Source organism: Cyprinus carpio, chromosome A17 (assembly GCF_018340385.1).
Source record: "Cyprinus carpio isolate SPL01 chromosome A17, ASM1834038v1, whole genome shotgun sequence".
NCBI lineage: Eukaryota > Metazoa > Chordata > Actinopteri > Cypriniformes > Cyprinidae > Cyprinus > Cyprinus carpio.
This window is the reverse complement of record NC_056588.1, coordinates 22,765,878-22,793,332: the sequence shown is the minus strand read 5'-3', so window position 1 is coordinate 22,793,332 and position 27,455 is coordinate 22,765,878. Positions and strand designations below refer to the sequence as shown.

Below are 27,455 nucleotides of genomic sequence, written 5' to 3'. Positions count from 1 at the left end.
ATACCTGCGATCCCATGAGTTCATGCCGAGGTCATTGAGGAGAAGTCTGCAGAGGTAAAAAGGAGATTTTGGCTCGTGGTGCGTGGGCTCTCTCTGCCTCTCTGCTCTGATGCTGGGGTCTTCAGTCTGTCGCCGGGCCAGCTCCTCATCCTCCTGCCTGGCCTGTCTGTGGATGGCATCCATGATGAGCCCTTCCATGTCAGGGTTCATGCCGATGGGTGGAGAGGGCGGCTGGGTGAGCCTCAGCTGGGGCTGCGGCAGGCACTCAGGGCTGCTGTATCCAAGGACTTCCAGTAGCTGGTCCAACACATCCACGCCATCTTCCACTTCCAGCTCAGAGGAGCATTTACTGGAGCGCACAGAGCCCTGCTTTTCAGAGTGAGTGGCGCTGTGTGACAACTGATCTTTGCTGCCACCAGAACTCAAGCCAGTTCCATCCAAAGTGCGGAACAGTACACCGCCGTCCCACGAGTACTTTCCCGAGATGTCCCTGACGATGACGCGGACATCAGAGGAATGATCCCTCGGGTTGGCACTTACTTGGGCCATGCTAGAACTGTCAGAAGGGATCTGCAGGCATGAGACCAGTGTGCTGTCATTGAACACAAAGAGCTGTAGATTGGGGCTTTTGAAGACTTCAGAGGAGAGCTCAGAAGATTCTACGTAGGGGTTGTCGTGGTTCTCACTGACCAGGCTGTTTAAGAGGGCAGGGCCGCCACTGAGAGGATGGTGGCCCAAATGATTGACCAGGTGTGTCATTACCATCCGAGCGGTCAGAGGAATCAGCTCCAGGCTTCTCCTTTTCTTTTCTGGGACATGAAACAACACAAGTTTAGTAAATTAGAAAACATTTAGCTTACACAAAGGATTAGTTGACCCAAAAATGAAAATCCTGTCATTAATTTATTTGATCTATGTTTTTTTTTTTTTTTTTAAAAAGGGACAATGCACATTAATAATAAATGTACATGTGCTTGAGAAAGGTGCCGCAGAAAAGGAAAATGAAAGCAAGAAAGTGAGAAAATAACAGTACAGCACAGAAAAGAGCCCATGCAGCTCAAATAAAAATACAAATGAATAGCACATATTACACTGAGATTATAAAAGTATAATATTTAAATAGTTTTGTTAAGCACCTGACTATCAAGAACCTTAAATTATATTAAAATTAAGAAAAAAGTGGGTGTATTTACACATAGAGCACATGAAATACGGTAAATGGAAGCTCAATCATGCTTGATGAGCAAGAACAAACCTTATTGGCTTTTGTGTGTCAATCAAGTACGCCTGAGCTTCTGATGATATATGATGTGCTTCATATATATGTGTCTGTTCATCATATAAAGTGTCTCTTCAGAACACTTGGACTGCTCAATTCATTTGGAATATCTTTACAATCTCTTTATGAACGTTTTGAAGCATCAAAATTTGGAGGGACAGTCACAGTATATTTACTTGTGTTTCCAAGGTGATCCAAAGTCTTTGGGCATTATGTAAATGTAAGTGTAACTGATAAAGGAACTATCCCTTTAAATGCAAGTTGTACTGCCTCAACACTGTTATGTAGAAATCTGCTCATCACCCTGTTATATTTCACAGCTGTGTGGGATATGTGATTCTGATATGTCAGGTGTGTTATTCTGCAGGTCAGCTGACCGTTTTAACTAGTGACAGACCAATATGTCAACCAGGCCAATTAGGTGGCCATTATTTGCAGATTTGTTATAATTTTGTTTAATGTCACGTCCAGTTGGTCAATTAACAGAAGTGTTACTTATTACCTGTATCAGTTTTAAAATGTCCTGCAATCTCAATTTCATTTTTTAGTAAATATATACAAAAGATTTTTTCAGTTGATCTTTTTGTGTATCAAGTCTTATATGCCACTCTGATATGTACATATTAGTATAGGCAACAGACACAAAAAAATCATATTGGTCAAGCACTACTTGTCAGTGGCAATCCATTCCCTACATTGTTGTGCTAGTTTCATTTCTCTCAGATCACTCTGAACTCTCTTCTCACATAATCAAGCTATTTCAACTGATATTAATATTTCATCCGCATTCGTTTAATTCATTTCTTGGTAAGTCACCATGTAAGTGGGATAATTTACAGTCAGCTGGCCATTATCACAAATGATTACACATCTCTCTGGAATACTTGATTCTGATTGAAAAACACAACAGGTAAATATTTTTTGTATAATGACTGCTGTATGACTGACTTTTTGAGGGTAATACAAGGCCTAAACCAGCTGACTATGTACAGTATCTTCCCACACTTATTCTCAAAAGCTGGTCAGTATACTGGCTTTCAGCTGTCATGACCAATGGAGGCCATTTTTCAATGCTTGCACCATGTACACGGGTGTCCACCCAGATACCTTTAAAATATCTATTCATTCTCCTAAAACAAACTCAAAGGGCTGCACTAATGAGCATCACACCTTTCGTGATGAGTGAATAGGGCTCTGCAAGCACTATGAATTAAAGCCCTCTGAATGCTGAACACCTCTCAAAAAGTGAGAAATCTAGCGATGTCATTAGTGGATATTAAGATTAAGATGAGAGAAAGAGAAGGGGGGAAAAAAAACCCTGAAGTGCTCACATTGTGACAGTGCTATCAATACCATCATCCCCATCAAAGTGGAAAAAGCTCTTTGCAAAGACGAGCAAGTTGCATTAGGGATGCACAGAGCTTTGAAGTGAACTAATCAATATGAGCTAGGTACTGGAATATTGCTTATTTGTTGCTCTTTGGCTGAGGTTGTTTTTTTTTTTTTTTCGTACGCAGAGATATAAAAGGCATGTCAATGGATGGAGATGTTTGTGCTGCAAAAGCCAGCATTCTTTTTCTTCATCTACTCCACAGATATAAATGTACTGTCATAAAAGGCATCCCTGTTGAAAGAGGAAAGAACAACCCCCCACAGCCCAACCCCACCCTGACCAAAAACAGATGACATTTGATGACATGCCGAGGTAGAAAACACGCAAGAAATATTGCCTAATGGATGAAGCAAGGTCGGAGGAGAAAAAATGATTTCTTTAATAATTGGCATAAATGGGCTTGCTTTGAGTGGATGAGGGAACTAATGCACACCTCTTTACAAATTCTATTTCATTCCACATTGTGCTACATTTGCTCTAATATGATTCAAAAGAACTCAGGATAAGAACTCAAAGGACAAATTAAAAATGTTCATTTTTTTGTACTTTCTTTGCTTTTCAAGGGAGATGCAGCAGTTTCATATTAATGCTGAAAAAGTTGACAAAGTAAATTTAGTCAAAATTACCTTTAAATTACAGACATTAAAGAGTGATTGATGTGAAGCAAAAATTCTTACATTTAATAAGGTTTCATGACAAAAATAAACAAAAATGAGTATTTAAGGTGATGAAATATGGTTAATCTTACTATATATAAATATATATTTGAAACCATTAGTAAATTTAAAATAACAAATACTACCATGATGTAAACATAAACTGTATTTTACAAATTGACTTAAAAAAGGCTAACTAAATAAATAAAAACATAATGTTAATAATAAAAATAATATCATTTAAAAAAAAAAAATTCTTTCCCAAAAGGTGGTTTAAAATTGCAAAATGATGCAAACATTGTTAATGGTCTTAAAAACAGGTCCTTTCAGCTTTCTCTTGATTTTGGGATGAAATATGACCCCGTGACAGTTCATGACAGATTAGTCATGAAATTTCCCTAGGCGCACTGTAGACACGTGCTGTAGACAACAACATAACACAATTGCAATAAGATTAATTGCACTATCTATGTTCCTTCTGAAAGCACAACAGGGTCCTTACCTTCAGCCACAGTGAGGAGATTTCCGAAGTCTCCCATGACATTGTGTATGGGTGGTGGTTCAAAACTCTTGACATTGCCTAAAGTAAGGAAGGGTTCATAGTCTGTCGACAGATCAGCGAGGCTGAGGAGGTAGTGACTCTGCTGAGTGTGCAGATTAGACCCTGATACACAAGTGTGCAGCACCTAAGACAGCAGAACAGTGAATTAAGTACACCGGTGATATACTACAAAAAAGAATGGCTAAAGAAAAATAAATAAAATGAAATAAAAAGAAAAGAAAAGATGTGTGGGCCTAATACAGAACCCTGGGGAACACCTTCAGAAAAAAGTGAGATTATTTATTTAATAATGGGATGCATTCCTTGTTGTTCTAGACTGAATTACAAATACAAAATGTAATGCATAAGATTCTAATGGCATTGTTATGATATTAACGCATTTTGAAAGCCTAACGAGAATGCATTAAATAGCAAGCTCTGTTAGGATCAACAACTCAGAGATTACTTCAGCCATAAAGATGCTCTTCTTGGCACTTCACTGAGATGCATTAAAAAGAAATCTGTAATAGATTGAAACATTGTTGTTACACCCAGACGGTGTGGTTGAGCGCTACAGGGCCGCCATATGGAGATGGGACGATATTTACAATGCTAAGCCAGGAAACCCAGCGCGAGGGGCTTTATGGGCTAATAATCTATTTTCTCCAGTGATATTGGGAGTGTATTGATGTGCAAAAACAGATGGCCATGGCTCTATTGGCTGAAGAAGATAAGACACAGTCCAGCACAGTTTATCACAGTGCCTGAACAGGTTTGGTCTGTTTGATTTAATTAAGGCTTTATCCCTTGGCTCATTCTCAAACACCGCACACTCACGCAGCAAACAACCACCCTGTAAGCTACATGAACATGATCAGATATAAATTCATGTTCTCAAAATACCTAAAGATAAAACCACAGAACTTTAACTTTGCCACATAATCACACCATAGAGCTACTAGTGCCATCTGGCTCAAATGGAAATTCAGAGATTTCTTAAGCCATAAACTGACTGCTTTTGTAAAGAAAAAAAAAAAACTGGCACAGCATAAAACAGTCAAATAGTGACAAGATGAGAGAAAAACAAAACAAATTCAGGAAAATTCATTACTATAAGTGTTAAACTGCATTTGCTGGTTTTGAGGATTCAGAGTGATTTTCATTAGTCTATAAATGTAGTAAGTGGCACTTCTCAAACTGTGCTGCATAAATGAACCAAGACTCCATAACATTAAAGGACAGTCATTACCAATTATTATTTGAGTAGTACTATAGGCTTGAGATGCTAATCATTATTCCTTGCACTTAACTTAGACACAACACGAGTACTGGTTTGCGGTCCTGATGAGGGCTATACACATGTGCTCGTGCCAGACGATATTCAGCTCTGACAAATGGGAGATTAAAGTAATCCCACTGAGCATATAATAACTAGCAGAAAATGATTAACAGTCAAACGAGTGCAGAGGAAAAACAAAGGACATTTATTCTTTCCTTTTCCCCTTTGCAGCAGGTGCATTTTCTCTCATATGATGATGAACTGAATTCTTAAATTCAGCATTCATTGGTGAGCTTATCAATCCAACAATGGGACATTTAAATAATTTGGCCATTTTTTTTCTGGGAGCATGACATCTGCACAAAGGTCTGTGGTCTGTCTGCATCTGCACAACAGGCCCGGGGACTAATATCTCATTTATTCTGTGCCCCTCAATGCCCTCTCATTAGTGTCTGATGACTAAATATGAGCTCTGAGGGGACGAGTGCATTTATATTAGAACGCACACACATGCACTGGAATATTTCTGCTTTAATTTTAAGCAACAAACTGCCTGTACCCACCCTGTAAATGTAGTCGAGTAGAGGGGCTTTCTGCGATGCGGGGTCATCCAGCACAGGCATAGTGATGGGCTCCAGCAGGATGGAGAGAGGTACGGCCATGCACCAGTCCAGCAGGCACAGCAGTAGAGACACCATTAACTAGAGTGCACGGAGAAAGCATTCATTCAGCACACTCTTGACATGACTACAAAACAATCAATAAACCTGCCATAAACAAGCTGTTAGGAAGGATGGACCAATGAGTAGAAAGACTAGATGAACTGCCGTGTGCTACTAATTCTGAATTCCCATGTCCAACACTGCTTACACAAACAGAGATGTTTTGCTTGCTTACCTTTTTATCTGCCTCAACTGTTGAGTGTTCAGCACTGGGCAGAAGAAATGCTATGGTTGCTACAAAAATCTACAACAGACGAAAAGTGGACATTAAGCAGGCGCTCCTTACACAATACTGCAACAGATGCATCATGTGATGGAGATCGTACCTCTATAATTCTTTTTGGAAGGGACGGATCCAGTCTCTGTAAGTGCTGCCAGTGAGAAATCAGTAGCTGAAAGATGTCACAGGCCACACTGGCCACCACCTTATTTCCAAACTAAAAAACAAAATTACATTCACTCTCACGTTACAGTCCAGACAAAAAAAAAAAAAAAACTTTTTTCACTAAATGAACATGATCAGGAAGAAAGACATTTAATTTTTTCTTTTTTATATGCATAATTTGATATAATACTAAGTAGATAAGGTTATACCTTTTTATAAAATATACATTATCACTCAAAAAAAAACTTTTATTTGAACAAAAAATGTCAGTAAAGACATTTAAAATGTAACAAAACATTTCTATTTCAAATAAATGTTGTTCTTTTGAACATTCTATTTATCAAAGAATCCAAAACTATTAAGTAGCAGAACTTTCAACATTGACAATAATAAGAAATGTTCCTTGAGCTGCTAATCAGCATATTAGAATTAGATTTCTGAAAAATCGACTTTTGAACAATAGTGTATTATAAAATATACTGAAAAAAAAAAAAAACTAATAAAATACATTCCACTTGCAATTCATATTGAACGCAATACAAACTCCACTTTGAAATGATCAGAGAAAACAACTAGAATGTTCTTAACTCAAATGTACCATTTAATTTGATTATATCTGAACTATGGTTTTATATACACACACACACACAGACACACACACACACACACACACACACACACACACAGACACAGACACACAGACAGACACACACACACACACACCTTTTACTGTAAAACCAGTTGTCCCAAAATTTTTTCAATATCATCTGGTATTAGTGATAATAGCATTAGTGATAAAACATGGTATTTTTAATATGATGTTATAAAAAGGACAATTGTTATTTCTATTCATCACCAACTTATTTTACAAAGAAACATTGCTGGGAGATCCCAGGTTAATGGATTGTGTCTACTGCTCTACCCACAATTCTCTTTTGCTCTGGGCTCATGTGGAATCTGAGGTGAGAGAATGAGTGTTTTCTCAGAGTAATAGAAGAGAGGCAGCCACACATAAACTCCCAACAGTTCAGCACATGCCTTTTAGAGATGGAAACCCTGTTCCTCTGCCGAAGCTTTATTTTGGTCTGAGCTGCTTTGAGTCAATATGAACAGGATGTGATCAGTGCTGCATAAGGAAGGGAACGAGGACACTTAAGATGGAAGTTATCATTCGAAAATGAGTGGTTTTAAATGACTCAACTACATTTTCAGACTATCTTTTCCATCTATACTGCAATTGAACAATAATACAGGTGCTAACCGTTTGGAATTTGTATATAATCAATAGATTTGTGGTAACTTTACATGTTATGTTATACTGAAGTACCATTGGGGACCATTATATTTATTGTTTATTTACATATAAATAAAATTGATCAGGAAAAACACAAGCCTATTTGACCTGGCAAAACAAAAGGTTTTCCTTTGAAGACTGAGCGTAACAAACGTTCGCAATCCTATGTGATCTTTGGAATTTCATGGTTGTCTTCAGAGATACAGTTCAAAACCAACTAACTAATACAGACTAGTAGAAGAGACTAATGGTGAAAAACAGATCAAATATAATCACCTTCAACGTGACGCCCAGGACATTAATGGCATCTTTGACCTGATGGTGAGTTTCTGTCTGCCTCAGCTCCTCACACACCCACAGCCCCAGACTGCAGATTGCTACACACCTAAAACATATCAGTGTGGTTGCAATCATGCATGACATTTGAATAGGAACAAAATAAAATATCAAAAATGAATGCAAGATCACTACACATAAGGCTCAGTGGCCTGGATCTATGTCAGTCAGGAGAATGGTGGGTAAGGAATGTTCTGGTTGTGGAGTACCTGGCTCCTTCACACATGTCTCATTGCGTGCCGTCTTCAAAAGGATGTTCACAAGGTAGTCCTACAGACAGAAAGCATGACAAGGACAGTTAATACTAATACATCTGGTAACATATATCAAGGCTAATCAACGGTTCAAGGTTCAGTCTTGTGAGCATGGTTTACATATTTGTATACCACATGTATTAAACAATAGTTTAAAAAAAAAGTCATTAGAAAATGTGTAATAAAACAAGGGATTTGGTTAACTTTTGTAATGGCATACCTTCATGTCCTCTTTGCCAACTACGATATCCTCAGATCCGGGAACAGACTGCAAAGAGGGGATCTGTTGATACAGGTTAGGGAAGCACACCAGCGAACCAAGAACTGTCTGAGCCTCGATCCGTGGAGCCTGACATGAGCATGAGTGGAGAAAACACTACATGAAGCTGTGTGCTTCTGTGTAAGTAGTGTAGATGCAGATGTATTTTTTTTAGGACTGACAGCAGCGGTACCTCAAAGGAATCAGTGTTGAGGACACGAGCAGCCGCCGTGATGAAGTCCCCCACCAGCATGGTGAAGCCCGGCAGGCCCAGGAAGAAGAAGCGTGGTGAGCACCACCTAATCATCGCGTTCAACACATCCTGAGCACATCAGAACATGAGAGAGGAGGGGGAAAATTAATAATGATAATCTGTTGGGCAGTGGTGGATGAAACACACCAATCAAGTACTTGAACAGGTAAGGATAAACTAAAAAAAAAAATCATCTTATTTTATTAAACCGTATATATACCATAAACACATTAAACTTCAATATACTATAATATCTTTTTATCTTACTGCAGTTCAAGTGTGCAAACAAGTAAAAATAACAAAATATACTATAAAATACTTAAAAGAGTGCTGTCAAATTGATTAATCACACCCAAAGTAAAAGTTTGTTTCCATAATATAGTATATATATATATATATATATATATATATATATATATATATATATATATATATATACTGCATTTATATGAATTTAAATTAATTAAAATATTTATCCAAAGCGACTTACAGTGCATTCAGGTTATCAATTTTAACCTATCATGTGTTCCCGGGGAATCGAACCCCCAACCTTGCGCTTGTTAACGCAATGCTCTACCACTTGAGCTACAGGAGTACAATATGACAGCACTAATTTAAGAATAAACAAAACCAAATGTGTGGTGAGAATTAGTATAAACATAGACTGATAAATCCTATAAAAGTTAAAAGTTAGAAGTCACATGGGGCAACTTGTGTTAACATTTTTTTTTAAACTTATGCAAGCATACTCTTTTTTTTAAATCACTTGAATCTGCTACAGCAGCAAAGAAATGTGCATAAATTTGTGCCATTTTAATGTTATTTATTGTTTTTACATACAAATGTGGACATGTCCACTATCAAGCATTTCACGCTATGGGTTTACACAACCAGCGTAGTTCACAAAATAACTCAAGTATGTAATATGTATGTGTCATGTAATCATCAATACTAAAATCCAGAATTAATAATTATTTTTCACACCATCAGTCACACGCACACTCAAGCTCAACACAAGTATAAAGTCAGATAGACATGAAACAGTTCAGTGCCTTGCTAACGGACTCACTTTAACTGGATAATGAGTTGTTTGGATCAATTCAAAAATGAATCATTGACTGTGATTCAGTACAGATTCACAAAACGATCACAATTGGAACATTACTATTGCGTTTCTGAGTGGGTGTCAATTTCTTCAAAATAATGAGGAACTAAATTTTTTTATGAAATGTAATGCAGTGAAAGGGTGTGCATTTTTTTTTTTTTTTTAATTACCGCAATAAATTAGATACATTTAAAAAATTTACAGTACTGACAGATTTAAACTCAGGTTAACCGCAAACAACATTTCGAGGCACAATCTCTAGACTTCATAAGTTATCTGAAGGTGTGAATCATTACATAACTCTGTGTATGCTTTAACCACTTTATAAACCACCAACCATTTCTGCCTCTCTCAGATCAGTTTTTTAAACCACTGTGCCATGAGCACAAACAAACAAATGCATAAACACGGGCTGCTCCGTCCTGGCCACATTCATCTTTCTTAATTGAATCCTTTGTAAACGCTGTCAGACGAAGAAAAAACAAAACAAACAAACAAATAAACAATATAGACAATCCTAGCGGCAGAAAAAGTCCTGCTGAGAGGGAGATGTGAAATTGGTGGAAGCGATGCATCTGCAGGGACATTTTACCCTCATTCTGCAATAACTGACCTTTGCAATGCTTAGCAACCAGTAGTAATTAAGCGCCACCAAACTGCTGTGTGATTACCCAAAATGAGCATTTTGGAGGAAGCAGCAATTCTGCAAAGCGGGACTATTATGCAGCGGGTAAATACAGCAAGCACAATCTGAATCCACAGCATGTGTGTCTGTGACAGTTAAACACGGCCAAAACGGTTTAAATTGTCAGAGCAGTGCAAGGACATTTATATGTACAGACACATGGGTGAATGTGCCACGATTGGTCCTTTCCATCTGAAGACTCCAGATGTACTGCAGCTCTTAGACAAATACCTCCATTTTTGACCTCTACGTGACTCCAAACGATGGAGGTAAAAATCAATGTGATGATGGCCAGTGTGTATTTCACTAAAATCCAGCCAGCAGTACAACTACTGTTAGCAGTGCTCTTATTTGTTGACTTTTCTGTTCCTATATCAGTGCACAAAGAAAGGTTTAATCATTATCTACAGAAGGGGTCGGCAACCTACGGCACACGTACCAACAGTGGAACGCTGAGGGATAATCACTGGCACGCGAGCAATAGGGAAAACTGCATACTGACAACCCTCTACACTGCGAGTAAATCACTAGCATATGCGACTAAATCTTCACTCTGGGCGACTAAATGATGTCTAATATTAGCCAATGGCTAATAAATTCTCAGATTTTTACCCGCCAGTGTGTTAGCTGAAGGCTAAGTATAAGTTTAGCACACATTTATAGAGAGAGAGAGAGAGAGAGAGAGAGAGAGAGAGAGAGAGAGAGGGTGAATTGACGCGCTACATTTAAAACAATATTTTTTGTTTTATTTTTCCTGGTCAAAAATAACAGCGTTCCTTTGGACGTCTTCAGCTCTTAAGAACAGCCGGGTTTTTCCAGTAGTGGGTGGAGTTAATGCGCAAAATGGCAATCTCATTGGCTGGCGCTCACCTATTATCGTCCCTGTTTTGATTCCAGCAAATCAGTTCGACATACGCACAAAACCTGATTAATATTCATGTATCACAGCAGCTCATGAATCCTTAGTAATCCTTAGTGTGTTTTATAGTTCTTATTTTGAGAATTCGTATCATTACTATCTTCTCAGTATTTTTACTAGTTTTTTTCCCAATGTTTTTTATTATAATTTTTTTTTTTTTTACAGAAACACTGAATGACAAAAAAAAGCACCACCACAAGTCCAGTTAAAATGTTCAATATGCATTCAGACATGGTTATCAAGTTTACTTCTAATTACTAAAGTTATATTATTAAATAATACTGTATATGTGTGTTGATTATTATAAAGCTTGACTGACTGATGTTAATTAATAGTGTACTTTCAGATATTTAAAAAACTGCGCCATTTTACAAATATTATATATATATATATAGCCAATGGTGATTCAATTTATATATTTCAGTCTGGCGATGAAACTAAAATATTTACTAGCCAATGGTGATTCAATTGCCAAGGTGTCTGTAGAGGGTTGATACTGACGTACATTTTGAGGTATTAACTTCTCATAATCACACAGCCAGTTAGGAGCTAAAATACTATAAAAGTGTGAGAATTAACTCACGCTGGTCTATGGAGCATGCGCACAAACGCTGCACATACTAGGCGCTTCAGATCAAAGCCTCAGCGGTCTAACAGCACTCGTCAACGTCAAAATGCCTGAGATGGCCAATCATATCAAAGTAGGCGGGGTTTACTGTTCACAGAAGCAGAACGCAAAGTGTCAGTTTTTTAACATTAAAGAGAGCGAGGTAACATAAAGCTGAAAGAGAGAGAAAGATGTGTAAATTGTCTGCGTCTGTCTCTCTCTACAAACAATGGAGCTGAGTTTTAGTTACTTAAAGAAACAGCGATTTTGCCCTCCTTGTTGCTGAGAAATATACTTTAGCGATTCAGTATCAATTAATAAAATTTGCGTGGCAGCGCTGACAAGTTTATGAGCTTCTGAATGTTACTTTTTGCACAGTGCGATCTCAGATCTCTGTGTGCGAGTGGTGTGTGTGTGTGTGTGTGTGTGTGTATGTAACGGTGATTAAACTGTTTTAATGGCATTGGCCTTGTCACACACACCACACACACGGCACACTGTGTATCTGTTATTGTGTATCAGTATTTTTTTTTTTTAAAGTTTAAATAATTTATTAAAAAATCTTCAGAAACTATTTGCATGAAATGGGGGTGGGGGTGTGTGTGTGTGTGGGGGGGGGGGTTGTTGTGGTTGTGGTTTTTCAGTGGTTAACCAGAAAAATTTAAAATGGCACATCATGCCGAAAAGGTTGCCGACCCTGATCTACATCTTCAGTTTGATCAGGGTACCTGCACACATACATAGCATAGCACAATTTCTTTTAAAACAATAAAACGTATATACATCAATAAATATTGATGTATCAATCACTCAAAGGGATATTTTGTGCTGGTAATTCTGTTTGTGAACCAGCAACATTCTTACGGATACAAAATCACCATAAAATTACACTACTGCTTATTTATTTATTTATATTTTATGATGCAGTGTTAATTACATGCACATCATTATTATTTGACAGTAAATATGGTGCCCATTAATCTTCAGTCAAATACATAATGTCCCATTTTCCTCACAACAGCATCTCTTCTCTGATGAAGGCAGAGCAATAACTTTAGTTCTTTCTTTCCAATATTCTGCCAGTTCCCCATTTAATTTGCACTTTCTACAGTCCGAAGGTCAAAGTCAAGACCCATCCTTAGGGAGGTCACAATGTGAATTTTAACTGTATGATTATTGTCTGATTAAAAAAACAAAAAAAAACAATGATTTGTATGATTATCTGCAAATTTACCTAACAATAAACCCGCCATACACATATCACAACTTAAGTTTTACTGCAGTATTTGTTACGACATACTTTTAACTGAAAACCACCTTTAAAACCTTAAAAAAAACACACTGTATGTAATTTTATTAATTATTCATAAAATAAAATGTAAATTAAAATACAGATAAACAAAATGGAAAACAACAACTTAACATATTACTGCGTGTTTTAAAACTCGCACTGCATGTTTTTAAGCTTGACAGTGCAGAAATTACTTTACTAGATGTAGATTCAAGTGTTATTCAAAAGTGCTTTTATCCGTGCTCACAATCTATTGCAGTGTTTGAGCATTTATAGGATATTCAATAACTCTCCTTGTGAGCTTACACAATTTGCCAGCAGTTGCAGAGAAACTGTTGTATTGTATTTGCACTACTCTGAGGTAAAGCATATAGTTGCACATATGATTCTAAATTATTAAATGGTCAGTGCACCAGAAACGAATGAAACCATCACTGAACTGTGTTTGAACTGCAGCCCCATAATCCAACCACCCAACTCACATTGTTTTTGCAGTTGGCTGACTGTTAAACTGTACTGTCGTGAACACAAACAGTTCTTTCAGAAGTGTATAAGATGTGAACTCTAAACTTTAAAGGGCACCTATTATGCCCCTTTTTACAAGATGTAATATTGGTCTTGGGTGTCCCCAAAATACCCCGCAGATCATTTATTATATACAACAAGTGGAAAATGTCTTTTTTTGGGGCGTGTCTAAAAAAAGAGCTGTTTTGGTGTGTATCACTTTAAATGCAAAGAGCTGCATATTCCAGCCAGTCTTCAGAAGAGGGCGTGGCATATACATTTCTGCTTTGCATACCTACAGCAACAAACAGCCGGTAGCAACATGGACTGAGAGCGAGAGAAGACCGTACATGTATGGAAGTCAAACACCGATGAAGGAGAGACTCCAGCAGAATAGACACTTATGAGAATAACCCATGTCGTCTCTGAATGCTTATTTGATACATTATATGTACTTGTAGAGTTTTTCACAGCTCATTTTGCACACAACGGCCATGGAGCAACACACATTCACACAAACACTACGATAACATTCACTATGCGCTTTACCAAAATGACACACACACAAATACGGTTAAAAACATTAGCTAAGCACTATAACAACAAAGAGAAAATCAAGACTCTTAGGTTCAGTCTTACGTCCAAACACCGAGCACACACGATTGTTTTGAACTCCCTGAGGGCGTGATACTACGGTAATGCAGGACTGTAAGTCAGCGGTCGTGGGCGGGGCCTAAAAATGTGATGTCACACTGCTCAGAGAATCAAAACTGCAGGTCTAATGAGACTGATTTGGTTTAATGGGGACTAAAAAAATAAGTGGGTAGATTTTTATTCATTGTAGGGTGTTTGCGTTCACAAACCGCCAAACACATCATTTATGTCCAAAGTGGATTTTGCATAATAGGTGCCCTTTAACTTTAACAGCTCCATCAAGCGAGTGGTGTAAAACACCAGCAGGAAGTGATGCACTTCTACACATCCCGCTCATGTTGTCTCTGAGCTCTATCTGGCCTTTAGATCTGTTCCTATGTGGATTTTGAGTGAGACTTCAAGCCCACAGTGACACAAATCGAATCTGTTATCGACACACAACAGTTCGTAGATCCACAAAAGTGTTAAAAATCACTTTCACTGCCTTTTTTTCTGTCCAATCTCCATTGCAGCTCAACATCCAGGGAGCTCTTATTTTTTGACCAAATAAAAAGAACCAGAAATGAAAGAGAGAGGACGCAGCGCAGTGCCAGCACACACACACGACTGGTGATCTGAACATCATCTAACCAAAAAAAAACCTGTTTAGGGATAAAACCCTAAAGAAAAAAAAAAAGGTTAATGTATATCAGTCAAAATCAGATCAGTCTAATAATCTTTTGATTATTCAATAATGATTCTTTGTGAATGTTTAGAGGAGAGAGCATACAGGTCCTTCTCAAAACAATTAGCATATTGTGAAAAAGTTCATTATTTTCCATAATGTAATGATAAAAATTTAACTTTCATATACTTTAGATTCATTGCACACCAACTGAAATATTTCAGGTCTTTTTATTGTTTTAATACTGATGATTTGGCATACAGCTCATGAAAACCCAAAATTCCTTTCTCAAAAAATTTGCATATCAGGCAAAGGTTCTCTAAACGAGCTATTAACCTAATCATCTGAATCAACTAATTAACTCTAAACACCTGCAAAAGATTCCTGAGGCTTTTAAAAACTCCCAGCCTGGTTCATTACTCAAAACCGCAATCATGGGTAAGACTTGCCGACCTGACTGCTGTCCAGGAAGGCCATCATTGACACCCTCAACAACGAGAGGGTAAGACACAGAAAGAAATTTCTGAACGAATAGGCTGTTCCCAGAGTGCTGTAATCAAGGCACCTCAGTGGGAAGTCTGTGGGAAGGAAAAAGTGTGGCAAAAAACGCTGCACAACGAGAAGAGGTGACCGGACCCTGAGGAAGATTTGTGGAAAAGGCAGGGCCAATTCCAGACCTTGGGGGACCTGCGGAAGCAGTGGACTGAGTCTGGAGTAGAAACATCCAGAGCCACCGTGCACAGGCGTGTGCTTTTGAACCAGAAACAGCGGCAGAAGCGCCTGACCTGGGCTACAGAGAAGCAGCACTGGACTGTTGCTCAGTGGTCCAAAGTACTTTTTTTATTTTTTTCGGATGAAAGCAAATTTTGCATTCATTCGGAAATCAAGGTGCCAGAGTCTGGAGGAAAGACTGGGGAGAAGGAAATGCCAAAATGCCTGAAGTCCAGTGTCAAGTACCCACAGCCAGTGATGGTCCTGGGGTGCCATGTCAGCTGCTGGTGTTGGTCCACTGTGTTTTAAATCAAGGGCAGGGTCAATGCAGCTAGCTATCAGGAGATTTTGGAGCACTTCATGCTTCCATCTGCTGAAAAGCTTTATGGAGATGGAAGATTTCGTTTTTCAGCACGACCTGGCACCTGCTCACAGTGCCAAAACCACTGGTAAAATGGTTTACTGACCATGGTATTACTGTGCTCAATTGCCCTGCCAACTCTCCTGACCTGAACCCCATAGAGAATCTGTGGGATATTGGTGAAGAGAAAGTTGAGAGACGCAAGACCCAACACTCTGGATGAGCTTAAGGCCGCTATCGAAGCATCCTGGGCCTCCATAACACCTCAGCAGTGCCACAGGCTGATTGCCACCATGCCACGCCGCATTGAAGCAGTCATTTCTGCAAAAGGATTCCCGACCAAGTATTGAGTGCATAACTGAACATAATTATTTGAAGGTTGACTTTTTTTGTATTAAAACACTTTTCTTTTAATTGGTCGGATGAAATATGCTAATTTTGTTTTTGAGATAGGAATTTTGGGTTTCATGAGCTGTATGCCAAAATGCATCAGTATTAAAAACAATAAAAGACCTGAAATATTTCAGTAGGTGTTCAATGAATCGAAAATATATGAAAGTTTAATTTTTACATCAATTACATTAGTGGAAAATAATGAACTTTTTTTCACAATATGCTAATTTTTTGCAGAAGGACCTGTACTATCCACATACAGAATCAGGCCGCTTTAGTAGAGCCTTACTGAATTCACAGGAATGAAAAAACTGTTGCACCATCTAGTGGTCAACTGCATTGATGATTTTATTTATATATAAATTCTTTTAAAGGGAATATTTCGGGTTAAATACTTAGGCCTAAGTTCTAACAGACATAATTGTCGCCACCACTGTCAAATTAATATTCTTAACATACCAAGAATCCGCAGAATGAAAAACAACTACCAGCACCTGCATTTTCAAGTTAGAGTACCAGTATTGTCTAAAACCTCCTCTTCATTTGTGGATGTCCTTTTTCTTGGAAAATGAGTATGATTTATAATTTTCCCCTCAGGACAGCTTCATCAATCCCTCCTATGCCAGGAGTCCCGTCCTGGTAGTCCTATTTTATATCTATCCCCATAATTATTTATTTATACTCCTATAATAGTGCCAAATACAGAAGTGTTAAAACCAAAGAACATGCATGCAGAATCGACTTTGGTACCTGATCGTCGCTGGGTGAAGCCTTTGTGCATGACGTGGTAGAGGTGCCCCAGGAGAGTCACTGTTTGAGGCAGACACAATTTCCTTGATGGTTGTGGATGTTTGGTCATCGATCCTCACAAGATCAGGCTTATACGCCTGGAGCTTCCGTCAGCCATTGGAACTCATGACGGCAAGCAATGGTGAGGCCTGAACACAACACATCACATCAGATTCATATTTCAACTCTGCCTATTCCTGAATTCAACACAACAGCTCCCGAGGAAATAACAGTAAAGCCTGGGCCCAAATACGCATATTCATGACATCACTGGGAGATGAGGGCTGTATTTGCATTCCACCTAGTTCTTATCATGCGGTTTGCACCTTCCTCGTCCCTACACACGTTGCTTATTTCATACAGATTAATTCCCAATAATCTTGTGGCCTGTTCACACAAGAATGATAACCTTAAAGATAACTATACTATAATATAGTAACTATCTTAGCACAACCTCAAACCAGTGTCATGGTAACGTTCTACCTAGCAGTTCTGTCATAGCAGCCACTTGTAATCTACTTTAAAGTCAGGGGGATTCTGATTGGTTGCCATTGTTTTTAATCAATCATCGCCGTGGAAATTCCGAAAGTGATTCCAAATATAAAGTTTCCTCTATTCCATTATCGTTTAGTTGTTGTGTGGGGACTCAACTCAGTGATTATTAAAGCTATAACTAGTATTTTTGGTCCATTTAACAGTTATCACTCATTCTGTTCCTCAAAATTTTATATCTGTGTACCGAAATTGACAAGAGCCAGGAGGGCCCGCATGAGCGCAGCTGGAGGGCATGAACAAGGGTCTGGCCACGGCTGGTCTGTGTCTGTATCTCACTTCTGATCCTCCAGATTATCTCTGATCTGAAACAGGAGTTCAAGGGACGACGTCATTCAGATCATTTTATTTTCTAAAGTAAACTTGTGAACAAGGTTTTTGTCAGGGAATGGAGGGGAAACCTACCCGGGTTGTCCGGGCCAGACTTGTGCCAGAGCTCATAGAGGTTAACTGAAGAACCTTGGGCGTGGATTAGCGGGCACCAGCGGTACTGCTGTTCACATCCACCGGAGAATGCCCCAATATCCTCTCCTCCAGAGGAACGAAGGCCGAAGTCGGCGTGGCAACCGGGTTAAACTGCCGCCGGCAGAATGATGCTGATGTCATCAGCCAGAAACTCACTGCTGTCTGGAAGGAAGAGGCAGACCACACAGAGTGGAGTACATCACAGGAACTTTTAAAGAGGTCCTTGAACGAACGTTTGACTTTTTTGGCATAAACCAGATGCTTTTTATTTATATTATTTTATTAATTATTATGTTTTTTTAGAATAAAATCATTGTTTCAAATGAGAGTCTCAAATCTGATCCTCCAGGCTTTTGTGATGAAAGTAATTAGTTTCACGGAGAGAAGAACTCTCAATCATCAATGTTATTGCACGACATTATATGTTTTATATATAAAACTAAGCATTTAAATACCCAGTTACTAAGACATATTTATTAGAGATATATAGTGATGACTGATATTTTCTATTGTTTTTAATAAATTGCAAGTATTCTGCCATAAAGATCTCACGAGTTATCATTACATAGCAGACATTCATCCTATAATTTTTTGGGTCATATAACATAAGTCCAGTGGGGGGACATCTGCCAACCAAACTGGCATAATTTTGCTCAGTTTGTGTCTGAAGTGCTTGCCTGCCTGAAGTATGAGCTCCACAATCTCACTCTATCATACTATAGAGATGCCACATAAAATTCTCATAAAACAACTAGAATATGGAAATAACTTTAATTGTAACCTTCTGAACACCTTGCTAAAAAGCTCTTACTTCTAGTTTTTATAGTCTTGCTTTTTTCGGTTCAAGATGTCCTAAAAGATTCTTAAATCAAAGTAACATTTACTGTGGAGCAAGTTGTTTGTTCCATGATTAGAGCATTGCTCGTTAGGCAGCGCAAAAGGCTGGGGGTTCGATTCCCTAGGGAACACGTGTTTAGATAAAAACTGTTAGCCGTGAAGCACTGTAAGTCGCTTTGGATACAAAGCCGTCTGGATAAGATGCATTAAAATGTAAATAGTGCCAATGGGCTGAAAAAAAAAACATTCAAAGGAACGTTTTGTAGGATGTTTTATACTCCATTGAACAGATATTTGTTCTTGTTTAATAAGCATTAAACATGAAATAAAGTAGAAAGTTTACACCAGCAAGAACAGCAGGCTAATGAAGAATAGAGCAATGTGTAGCTCGGCAACAATTTAGGCAAGTCAAAATTTAAAAGTCCCATCCACCCCTGACACCATGGGACTAAACAGAAAATCAGACAATGCTAAATAAATAATAAAAAAAATAATAATAAACCTATAATACTTCTAAAACTAGTGGTTAACACCATGCTGATGCCTTCGGTCCAGAAGAGCATTTCAAATAAGAATGTTATCATGAGGTTTCATTTTGGTTAAGAATGTTGTCTTTAGAAGAAATGCTGCTGCTTATATGAAAGGTTTGGAATATAGTTTCCTTCGATCGGCTGGAGGCCAGAGTGAAGTATCACAATATTGATTGTGGTCTGAGGGAGGTTGCAGAGGATGAGTGCAAGTACCAACAGATGGTGAGGACGATTCCCTGGCAGCCTCCAGGAGCTGAGGGGCCCTCAACACGCACTGCCATGATAGCGCAAGAGGAGAGCCGAGAGACCCGGGGGGACAATCTGACCCCTACACAACAACGACAGTGATGGGATGGAACGGGTGGTGGTAATCAAACATTTCCACAAGGACGAACAGGGCAAATCAAACACACTTAACCGAACACATGAGACCCCGAACATGCTGATCCCTGATGTAACTCAATCAACTAAATCAGTATGCAGACGCTAGGATGATTTAAAGCCCTGACACTTCTCTGAAAATAAACTTCAGGATTACAGGCTTTTGAATGCACTTCAAGGCTTCGCCTCTTTTTAACCAACCTGAATTTAACCAATGCCTTTTACAGTCGTATTGTGATTACCTAAATAAAGGGTGTCGGGATCACACTAAACTATCAATCATGCAATATTTTTCTTTTTGGACACTGCAGCAGTCATGATTATAACGTCACCGCACTCTGCGGTGGTATATTTTTTGTAATCATTGAAATCACCACAAAAAATAATAAAAATTTAAAAAATGCAATAACACAACAATGATTATTACAGAATTATTTCATTTGTTTTGGGGGTTGTTGGCTTTATAATGAACTCCCCTGTTTTTATTTACTGTCTCCCACAGAATCCCTTATAAATAGTCAGATTTTTTTTTTTTCAAAATCTTTCTAACACATAATTTTACATCCAATAAATATATGTATTCATAAAAAATGTCAATTAAACTATTTTGTAATAAACTCACTTTATTATGGTGCCCTGCAAATCTGCAGGTATTTCCCAAAGGCAATGGAAATCAAAAGTTGTGACAGAACTGAATTAAAAAAAGAACTATCCTTATATTTTTTGTTGTTGTTTTAGCCTTTGTATCATGAGATCACACTTTTATCCCATTTTTTTTTTTTTTTGTTTTTTTTTTTTTATCACCCTGACTCCCCCTTGGACGTTAGTGGGCCTCTCGGAGCTCATGGAGAGCACCCACCGATTAAAGGTATGCTCCTGGGTTTACATTCCTCTCTCGTACAGCCACCGGTGCTAACCAAGTCTATGGATAAATAATCTGAGTAACAAATATTGTGTTCCATTATTATTATTTTTTTTTTATGTGCCTATATGCACATGTAATAATAAGGTGTTTTATCTCGCCATCAGCCACCCCACGTCTGGCTAATCATCATAGTTCACCATCGAATGTAAATTTATAAACCATTCACATTAACTCCTGCGTGTCTGATGAATATCTATTGTAACGTTTATTCTGTGACTGTACAATCACCGTACAGACTCAGTGTAAGTGGGGTTACATTTGTTCCACTGGAAATCCAAGATACCCCCACAGATGTGCGTATTTAGCCCGGCATTCCATAATATATGGCTTATGCTTTCAGCTCATTCCAATACTGAGACAAAGTACATGGGCAAACAATAAGAAGAAACTATCAAGAACACCAGCAAAATTTCAAACACGAGGCATGTGACAGCACTTGCTGCTGTGGGTTTACCACAGATGGGGACACATGAGTGTTTGGTTTGGATCAGAGAAGAGCTGGGTTGAGTTCTGGTACCCTTGCCAGTGCTTCACGTGTGGGCTGAGCAGGAGGCTCCTCTGGCGCTTGTATCCACGGTGGCACTCATGCTCATGTCATGAGTATAGGATGAGTCCGTGCTGCCTCCTCGAAGCCGCATGCCACGCCTCATCTCGTTCAGATAAACATTAGCCGTCTCACGCTCACACGCTCACCTGAAACAGACGAGATGTGATACTGGACATAAATTGATAGTTAACGGGTCAGTCACAAAAACATTTCGGGGTCTTCTTATTCCCGAATAACTGACCCTCCTAATAGCAACGCGCCATAAAACACCTTGTTGGCCGCTTCTATTCATGTCTCTCATTAATCACACCACGGATTCACTCTCCTTTTGTTTCAGTACACATGCAGCTGGGGACATCTTGATCTTTGGATGGAAGCTGTGTTGAGTCAGCTAATAATTCTCTATATTTTATTTTCATTTAAAGCAGCCATGTAATCATGCAGCATTAATGTACCTCCAGCTAGTTGGTCTCATTAAAACATTATAATAACATAAATAAGTTTAGGTCAAAGCAGGCTATATATACATTATCATTACTTTAAGCAGTTCTCAGTTATATTTATAACTGCATACTGTGATGAATCATTTCTTACAACACGAGTACCTTGTGATAGGTTTTCTTTTCTTCATACTGTATACTAAATACAATAATATTATTCAATAATTATTTGTCTGTTAGCCGGATATCAGTCTCCTTCCATTCTATAGCCTTACATTTCTTAGCCTTTGGCTTTTTTTAATAAAATTAAAATCAAACAGAACTTGGGGATAGATAGTAGATAGGGCTCGAAAATTATTTTTTATGGTCACAACAAAGCAAAAAAGAATAAAAGAAAGCAAGAAAGAAAGATAAAACAATATTCGTAACAAAGGAGGGATCATTTGGACAGAGCCACTTTTCTCCCGCTGTTTAATTTCAGGAAATGTTGGAGCTTCCGTCTGCTGGATAATCCAGATCTGCTGGACTGCTGCTCCGCCCGGATAAGAATCTGAGAATATCCACAAAATCTTCAATAAACTTAGCATGTGAAGAATCATTTACTGAATCAAAGGCCAATGCCAATTGTACTGACCGTGGGAGCATCGTCTCTCTCTCTTTCCCTGCAGAGCTGCTCTCTTGACACAGGACCTATCATCTCTTCTGACCTGTATTGCACCACCAGCAGCCAACATCATCAGAAATCATGACTGGCACTGTGATTTTCCAAGCAACTTCCTTCAAGCAGTCTACAGAGCAGAATAATTCTTAGTTATGTTTTGCATTGGCTCATCTGACAACTGTGACAAACAATCCACTGGCGTATATTTTCATGTTATTTGTTTATTGGCATTCTTTCTTGATAAGTACTATGAATAAACATCAGTATCACTAATACAATATTGATGTGGCCCTCCATTAGTCGTATCTGCCCACTTCCTTCTCAATACAAAAGTTCTCTAACATTGTGCTTCTTCTGCGCCACTGCTTTGGCCAAAGCATTGCAATATGGCCTCAGTGTCATTTGCAGAAGGCTGAGATTTATTTAAGCAAGCATACAGTCCATCTGCATTTCAAAGCCATTTGTAAACCTGCTTGCATAGAAACTGAACTAGCTGTCCACAAAAAAATAAAAGCTCTCGAAACTGACTTTATAGACTTGTTACACAAAATAATAATTTTTAAATTTACATTTGTTTTTATAGTGCTGTTGAATTCCAATTGTTATATGTTACAAGTCCTAAGGGATAAACATATAAAAAAGGTTTTAGGTCCGGGTTTTAAGCCCAATGCTAAAAATACTTTTCAAAAGTACTGTTACTATTCAATAAATAAGTTATTTCTAAACCACCTACAGTCATGCGTTCTATTAGTGTGTTTGTTTAATTGTTTTGTTTTTTTTTTTTTTTTGGAAAGTTGTGTTGTTGTTTTTTTTGTTTTTTTTTTTTTTTTTTTTGCTTTTTGCTGCGGGGCAGAGGACTGTTTCCATACCCCATCTCACATTCAGACAGGCTGACACTCCTCCACATCTAGTGGACAAACACACATATCTGTCACCAAAAGCCCACCTGACACCAGCACCATGCTTACCAGAACTCACAAGAAAAAAAATCTATTTATGCGGCCCTCGACTTCTAACAGGGGCATAACACATGCATGCTGAAAATCTGATCATAAACTGTGGTTCAATAATTAAGTGGAGGGCACTAATGGAAAATCACCTTTTGCATTTGCATGATGATAGAGAATCGAATAAAAGAGGGTATAAGAGTGTGCTTACTAAGCTGCATTTTATTAATATGCCGGCTTTTCCATTTAGTCGTGTGAGGGTGTGTTCACTCTCACTGGTTGTCTACGAGGCTTGCATTACTCCTGCAAACACACTAAAGTTTAAAACTTGATGCTCCACATGCTTATAGAGACACTCTTTAATTCAGTTCTTGGAACGCGCAAAGGAAGTGAGTGAGTGTTTCCATTAAGTGCTCTCTGCACTTCCTCTGCAGTAGGGTCTGGAATGAAAAGCAAAAATCGTGAAGTATCCTATCTTAAAACAACAAACTACTTTATACATATGCATCATCTGCCTTTGTTCCTGGCTATGCTAAATCTTAAATGAAAGCAGATGACGGCCAAGATAGAAAACAGGAAAAGAAAGTTCTGTGACGGAGACAGGAAACAGGAAGTTACCTGAGAGTCTGTGAGAGCAGTGAGAGTTGTGAGAGATACCAGGTAAGAAAGAGCTGACAGTGTGGAGCAGCATGGGCACACTCTTAGTGGTACGGCGAAAGCCCACAGAGATGCACACAGTTGACTGATAGACTGACTTCGCTTAGCTGGCCCACAGAAGAAGCAGAGGAGAGCAGAGAAAGAGAGAGTGATGAGGATGAGATGAGAGAGAGAGAGCGAGAGAGAGAGAGAAGAGGAGAGAGAGAGAGTATGAGGGAGAGAGAGAGAGAGAGGGGGAAATTATCAGAGTTGCATTCTACAGCTGTGGGAAATAGCCCAAGACAATTTATTACAAGGATGATGAAGACGTGCATTTCTGTGCAACCAAACTCACGCCTCTGACTGAGCCTCAGGCTTCAGAATTCATAAACGTTTGTGTGTGCAGATTATTCTGATGAACAAAAAACCTTTAAGAATCATAAAACTTTTGTGGTCACAGAGCTTTTTTTTCTGCAAAAAATCCAGAAGCCACTGCAATGGAAAATCGGGGTATGTTTTTTGTTGTGTTGAAGGGAATCAGGGTGATGCTGGCTTACTGGGCCTACAAAAAAACGTCAACACTGCCTAGCTCTTTATGCTACTGGTGGTGGCGGTTGCTCAGATTGATGGCTTGAAAAACACCCTTACTTAGAAATGTCTCGCATTTTAAAACTGGAAGAGGAGACCCCCCCCAGTATTTAAAATACCTCAAAAATGACAAACCCCACTTCACATTTCAAAATGAACCAAGCACGCCCCAAACCCGGTAGGAGTAACAAACAAAAAAAACATTTTTTTTTGTTTTCTAAGAAATACTGGGATATGTACTTTGAAAACTGAAATCAAATGGGATTTAGCGCAAAACAATGATGGAAAATTCCAATTATGCCTAAAAGTCATATTTCTCAGATCATGAAACATAAAAAACGGTTCCAAAAAACAAAACACACAAAAAGAACCAAATGAGACGTAAAAAAAAAAAAAAGGATAGTTGTCCGACACACAAAAACTTCTGTAAACGTCATATATTTAAACCTGAGGACCGAAGTTCAAATCGGATCTGAAAATGTGCACACAAACTTTACTTTCAAATAGACAAAAAGCGGTTTGTCGGGAACATGCGATCAACAGTCTAGAAATAAATGACCGACAGCTTTTCAACTTTACCTAATAGACCTGTAAGAACAGATCGAATGATTAAAGTGCCGTCTGACGCGAAAAAAGCTACACACCTCTCCTCTCTTCAAGCTCCACTGATAATATCAGTCGTGTCGATGTTGTAGGATAGATCAGGGTCAAGGGGCCGTTGAATTAGTAAACAGTGAACAGAGGCCAAACACACAGACTAAAAGCCGCAGATTCTGTTTCTACGACTCATGAAGGCTCACATCAAAGCACAACCTGAATGAATTCGGCTGCAAGTGTGTGTTCGTGTGTTCTGTAAAGAGCTTTTTCGCAAACAACCCGATTGGTTATTTGAACAGAAAATAAGCTGAAGTCAAACCGAGGGACACACTGTTTGAGGATTTCTACCCGCGCTCTCGTTCGGTCATGGCATCCTTTGATACTCAATCGCCGAGAAGGAAATATGAAGCCACATTATTTTCAAGTTTGCTCTGGCCAGCTCTGATAAGACAAAATATTAGCATTGTGCTTTTTGTTTTTTGGCCATCCATGGTCACGTCTTGGAGAAGAGCCCCGTGAAAGCGGAGGGCTATCTATTACCCTCCATACGGCGACGCTTTAATTACCGCATTTTCTTTTAGAATTACATCGCGTTTCGCTCGAGTTACCATTTATGCATATTAATGAGCATTAATTACGGCTCTTAATGAATACTATCAAAAACAGGCAGGCAGTTTGATGATGAGGCGGCTCTCCTAACGAGGAGGGGAGGACGATGGGGCTGTTTGAAGAGTATCAAATGTTAGGAGAAAATCCAATTAGGCAAAAGAAAAGCCACGTGTTTCATGTGCGCACACACAATACGAGGATGTTTCGGGGGGCGGCGTGTGCGAGAGGATCCTTCCTTCAGGCTCAAACGCATCTGCTCCAAAACTCACAACAAGCAGCTCTCCACCGATAAACAGATACAATCATCTCCAAACCGAGGAAAGATTAAAAGGAAAATATTTCTGTGCATGTCGTGTAAGGATAGTTGACCAGTAAACAAAGAGACAGAAATTATGTTTGAGTGACAGTTTGTACTCTAATACTAATTCAGTTGAAATGTGGTTTGTGTGGGTCAGCTAGTCTTGGATCACATGGCTTCAGTTCATTTGTTCTAAAACATGGTTGACAGCAAGAAAAAAATCCATAAACTCTGTCCCATGGATTGAACTGTGGAGTCATAAAAATGGAATTTACAAGCACAATGCGGGAATGTGTCACGGAAATTGGCAAATCTTGGAATGAATACAAATCAAAAGGCAGAGCCGTACACTAAATCAAATAGTTGACAAATAAACTAGTGTCTGTGAATATTACAAAACATGATATATGTCTGCATGTTCTGCATGTATCAGTGTGGAGGAGCTCAGTTTATCTACTACAAACATTCAAGCTTGAAGCAATTGTGGGAGAAAATACATTAGTATGTACAGTATTGTGCAGCACTTGCAAGACCAAAAATAGTGTTTTATGTAAAAAAAAAAAAAAAAAAAGATTCTAATTTCTTTAACAGTTTTTATTTGACAGCATTTATGAATCCTGTGGATTTGCTCTAACCTGATGCTTTCTGCCTGACGTTGTTGCGAGCTTTCTCCACAGCGGGAGCCTCAGTGGTGGTGGCACTGCGGAACCTCATGGGCTCCGGAGCGCCCCTGGTCTCCAGAGCTCCTCCAGCTCAAAGAGAACGGCCGCGCTCCATCTGTAGACTTCTGGGAGTCCTGCATCACTCCTGAAAAAACACACACACACACAAAATTACTATTAATATTATCACTGTCTCTGATTTAAACTCCACAATATCGGAATTATTTCTGCAAATGAGATTTTAATGTTCAGAGAAATCAGAGGTGTTATTTATATGCAAAGCCAACATGTCAAAATGGTGTCCATTTTATTCTTTCATGATCTGGCATTCAATATAGGGGGGTGAAAATTAAGATTAGTTTCATTACACAAAAAGAAAGTGATGGTTTATAGTTTATGGTCAATAAACTTGAGGAGAGAGAAAAAAAAAAACATACTGCACAGGA

General features: G+C 38.6%; 1 protein-coding gene across 1 annotated transcript in view; it reads right to left on the bottom strand.

Moving 5' to 3' along the window:
* LOC109108381 (ral GTPase-activating protein subunit alpha-2-like) overlaps positions 1-27,455 on the bottom strand; it is a 230,076-nt gene that overhangs the window by 61,229 nt on the left and 141,392 nt on the right. The window contains 10 exon segments of the mRNA XM_042774578.1: positions 5-809; positions 3,831-4,014; positions 5,712-5,849; positions 6,046-6,114; positions 6,197-6,307; positions 7,826-7,949; positions 8,112-8,155; positions 8,360-8,488; positions 8,592-8,720; positions 17,431-17,483. Of these exon segments, the coding sequence (XP_042630512.1) occupies positions 5-809; positions 3,831-4,014; positions 5,712-5,849; positions 6,046-6,114; positions 6,197-6,307; positions 7,826-7,949; positions 8,112-8,155; positions 8,360-8,488; positions 8,592-8,720; positions 17,431-17,483 (1,786 nt within the window).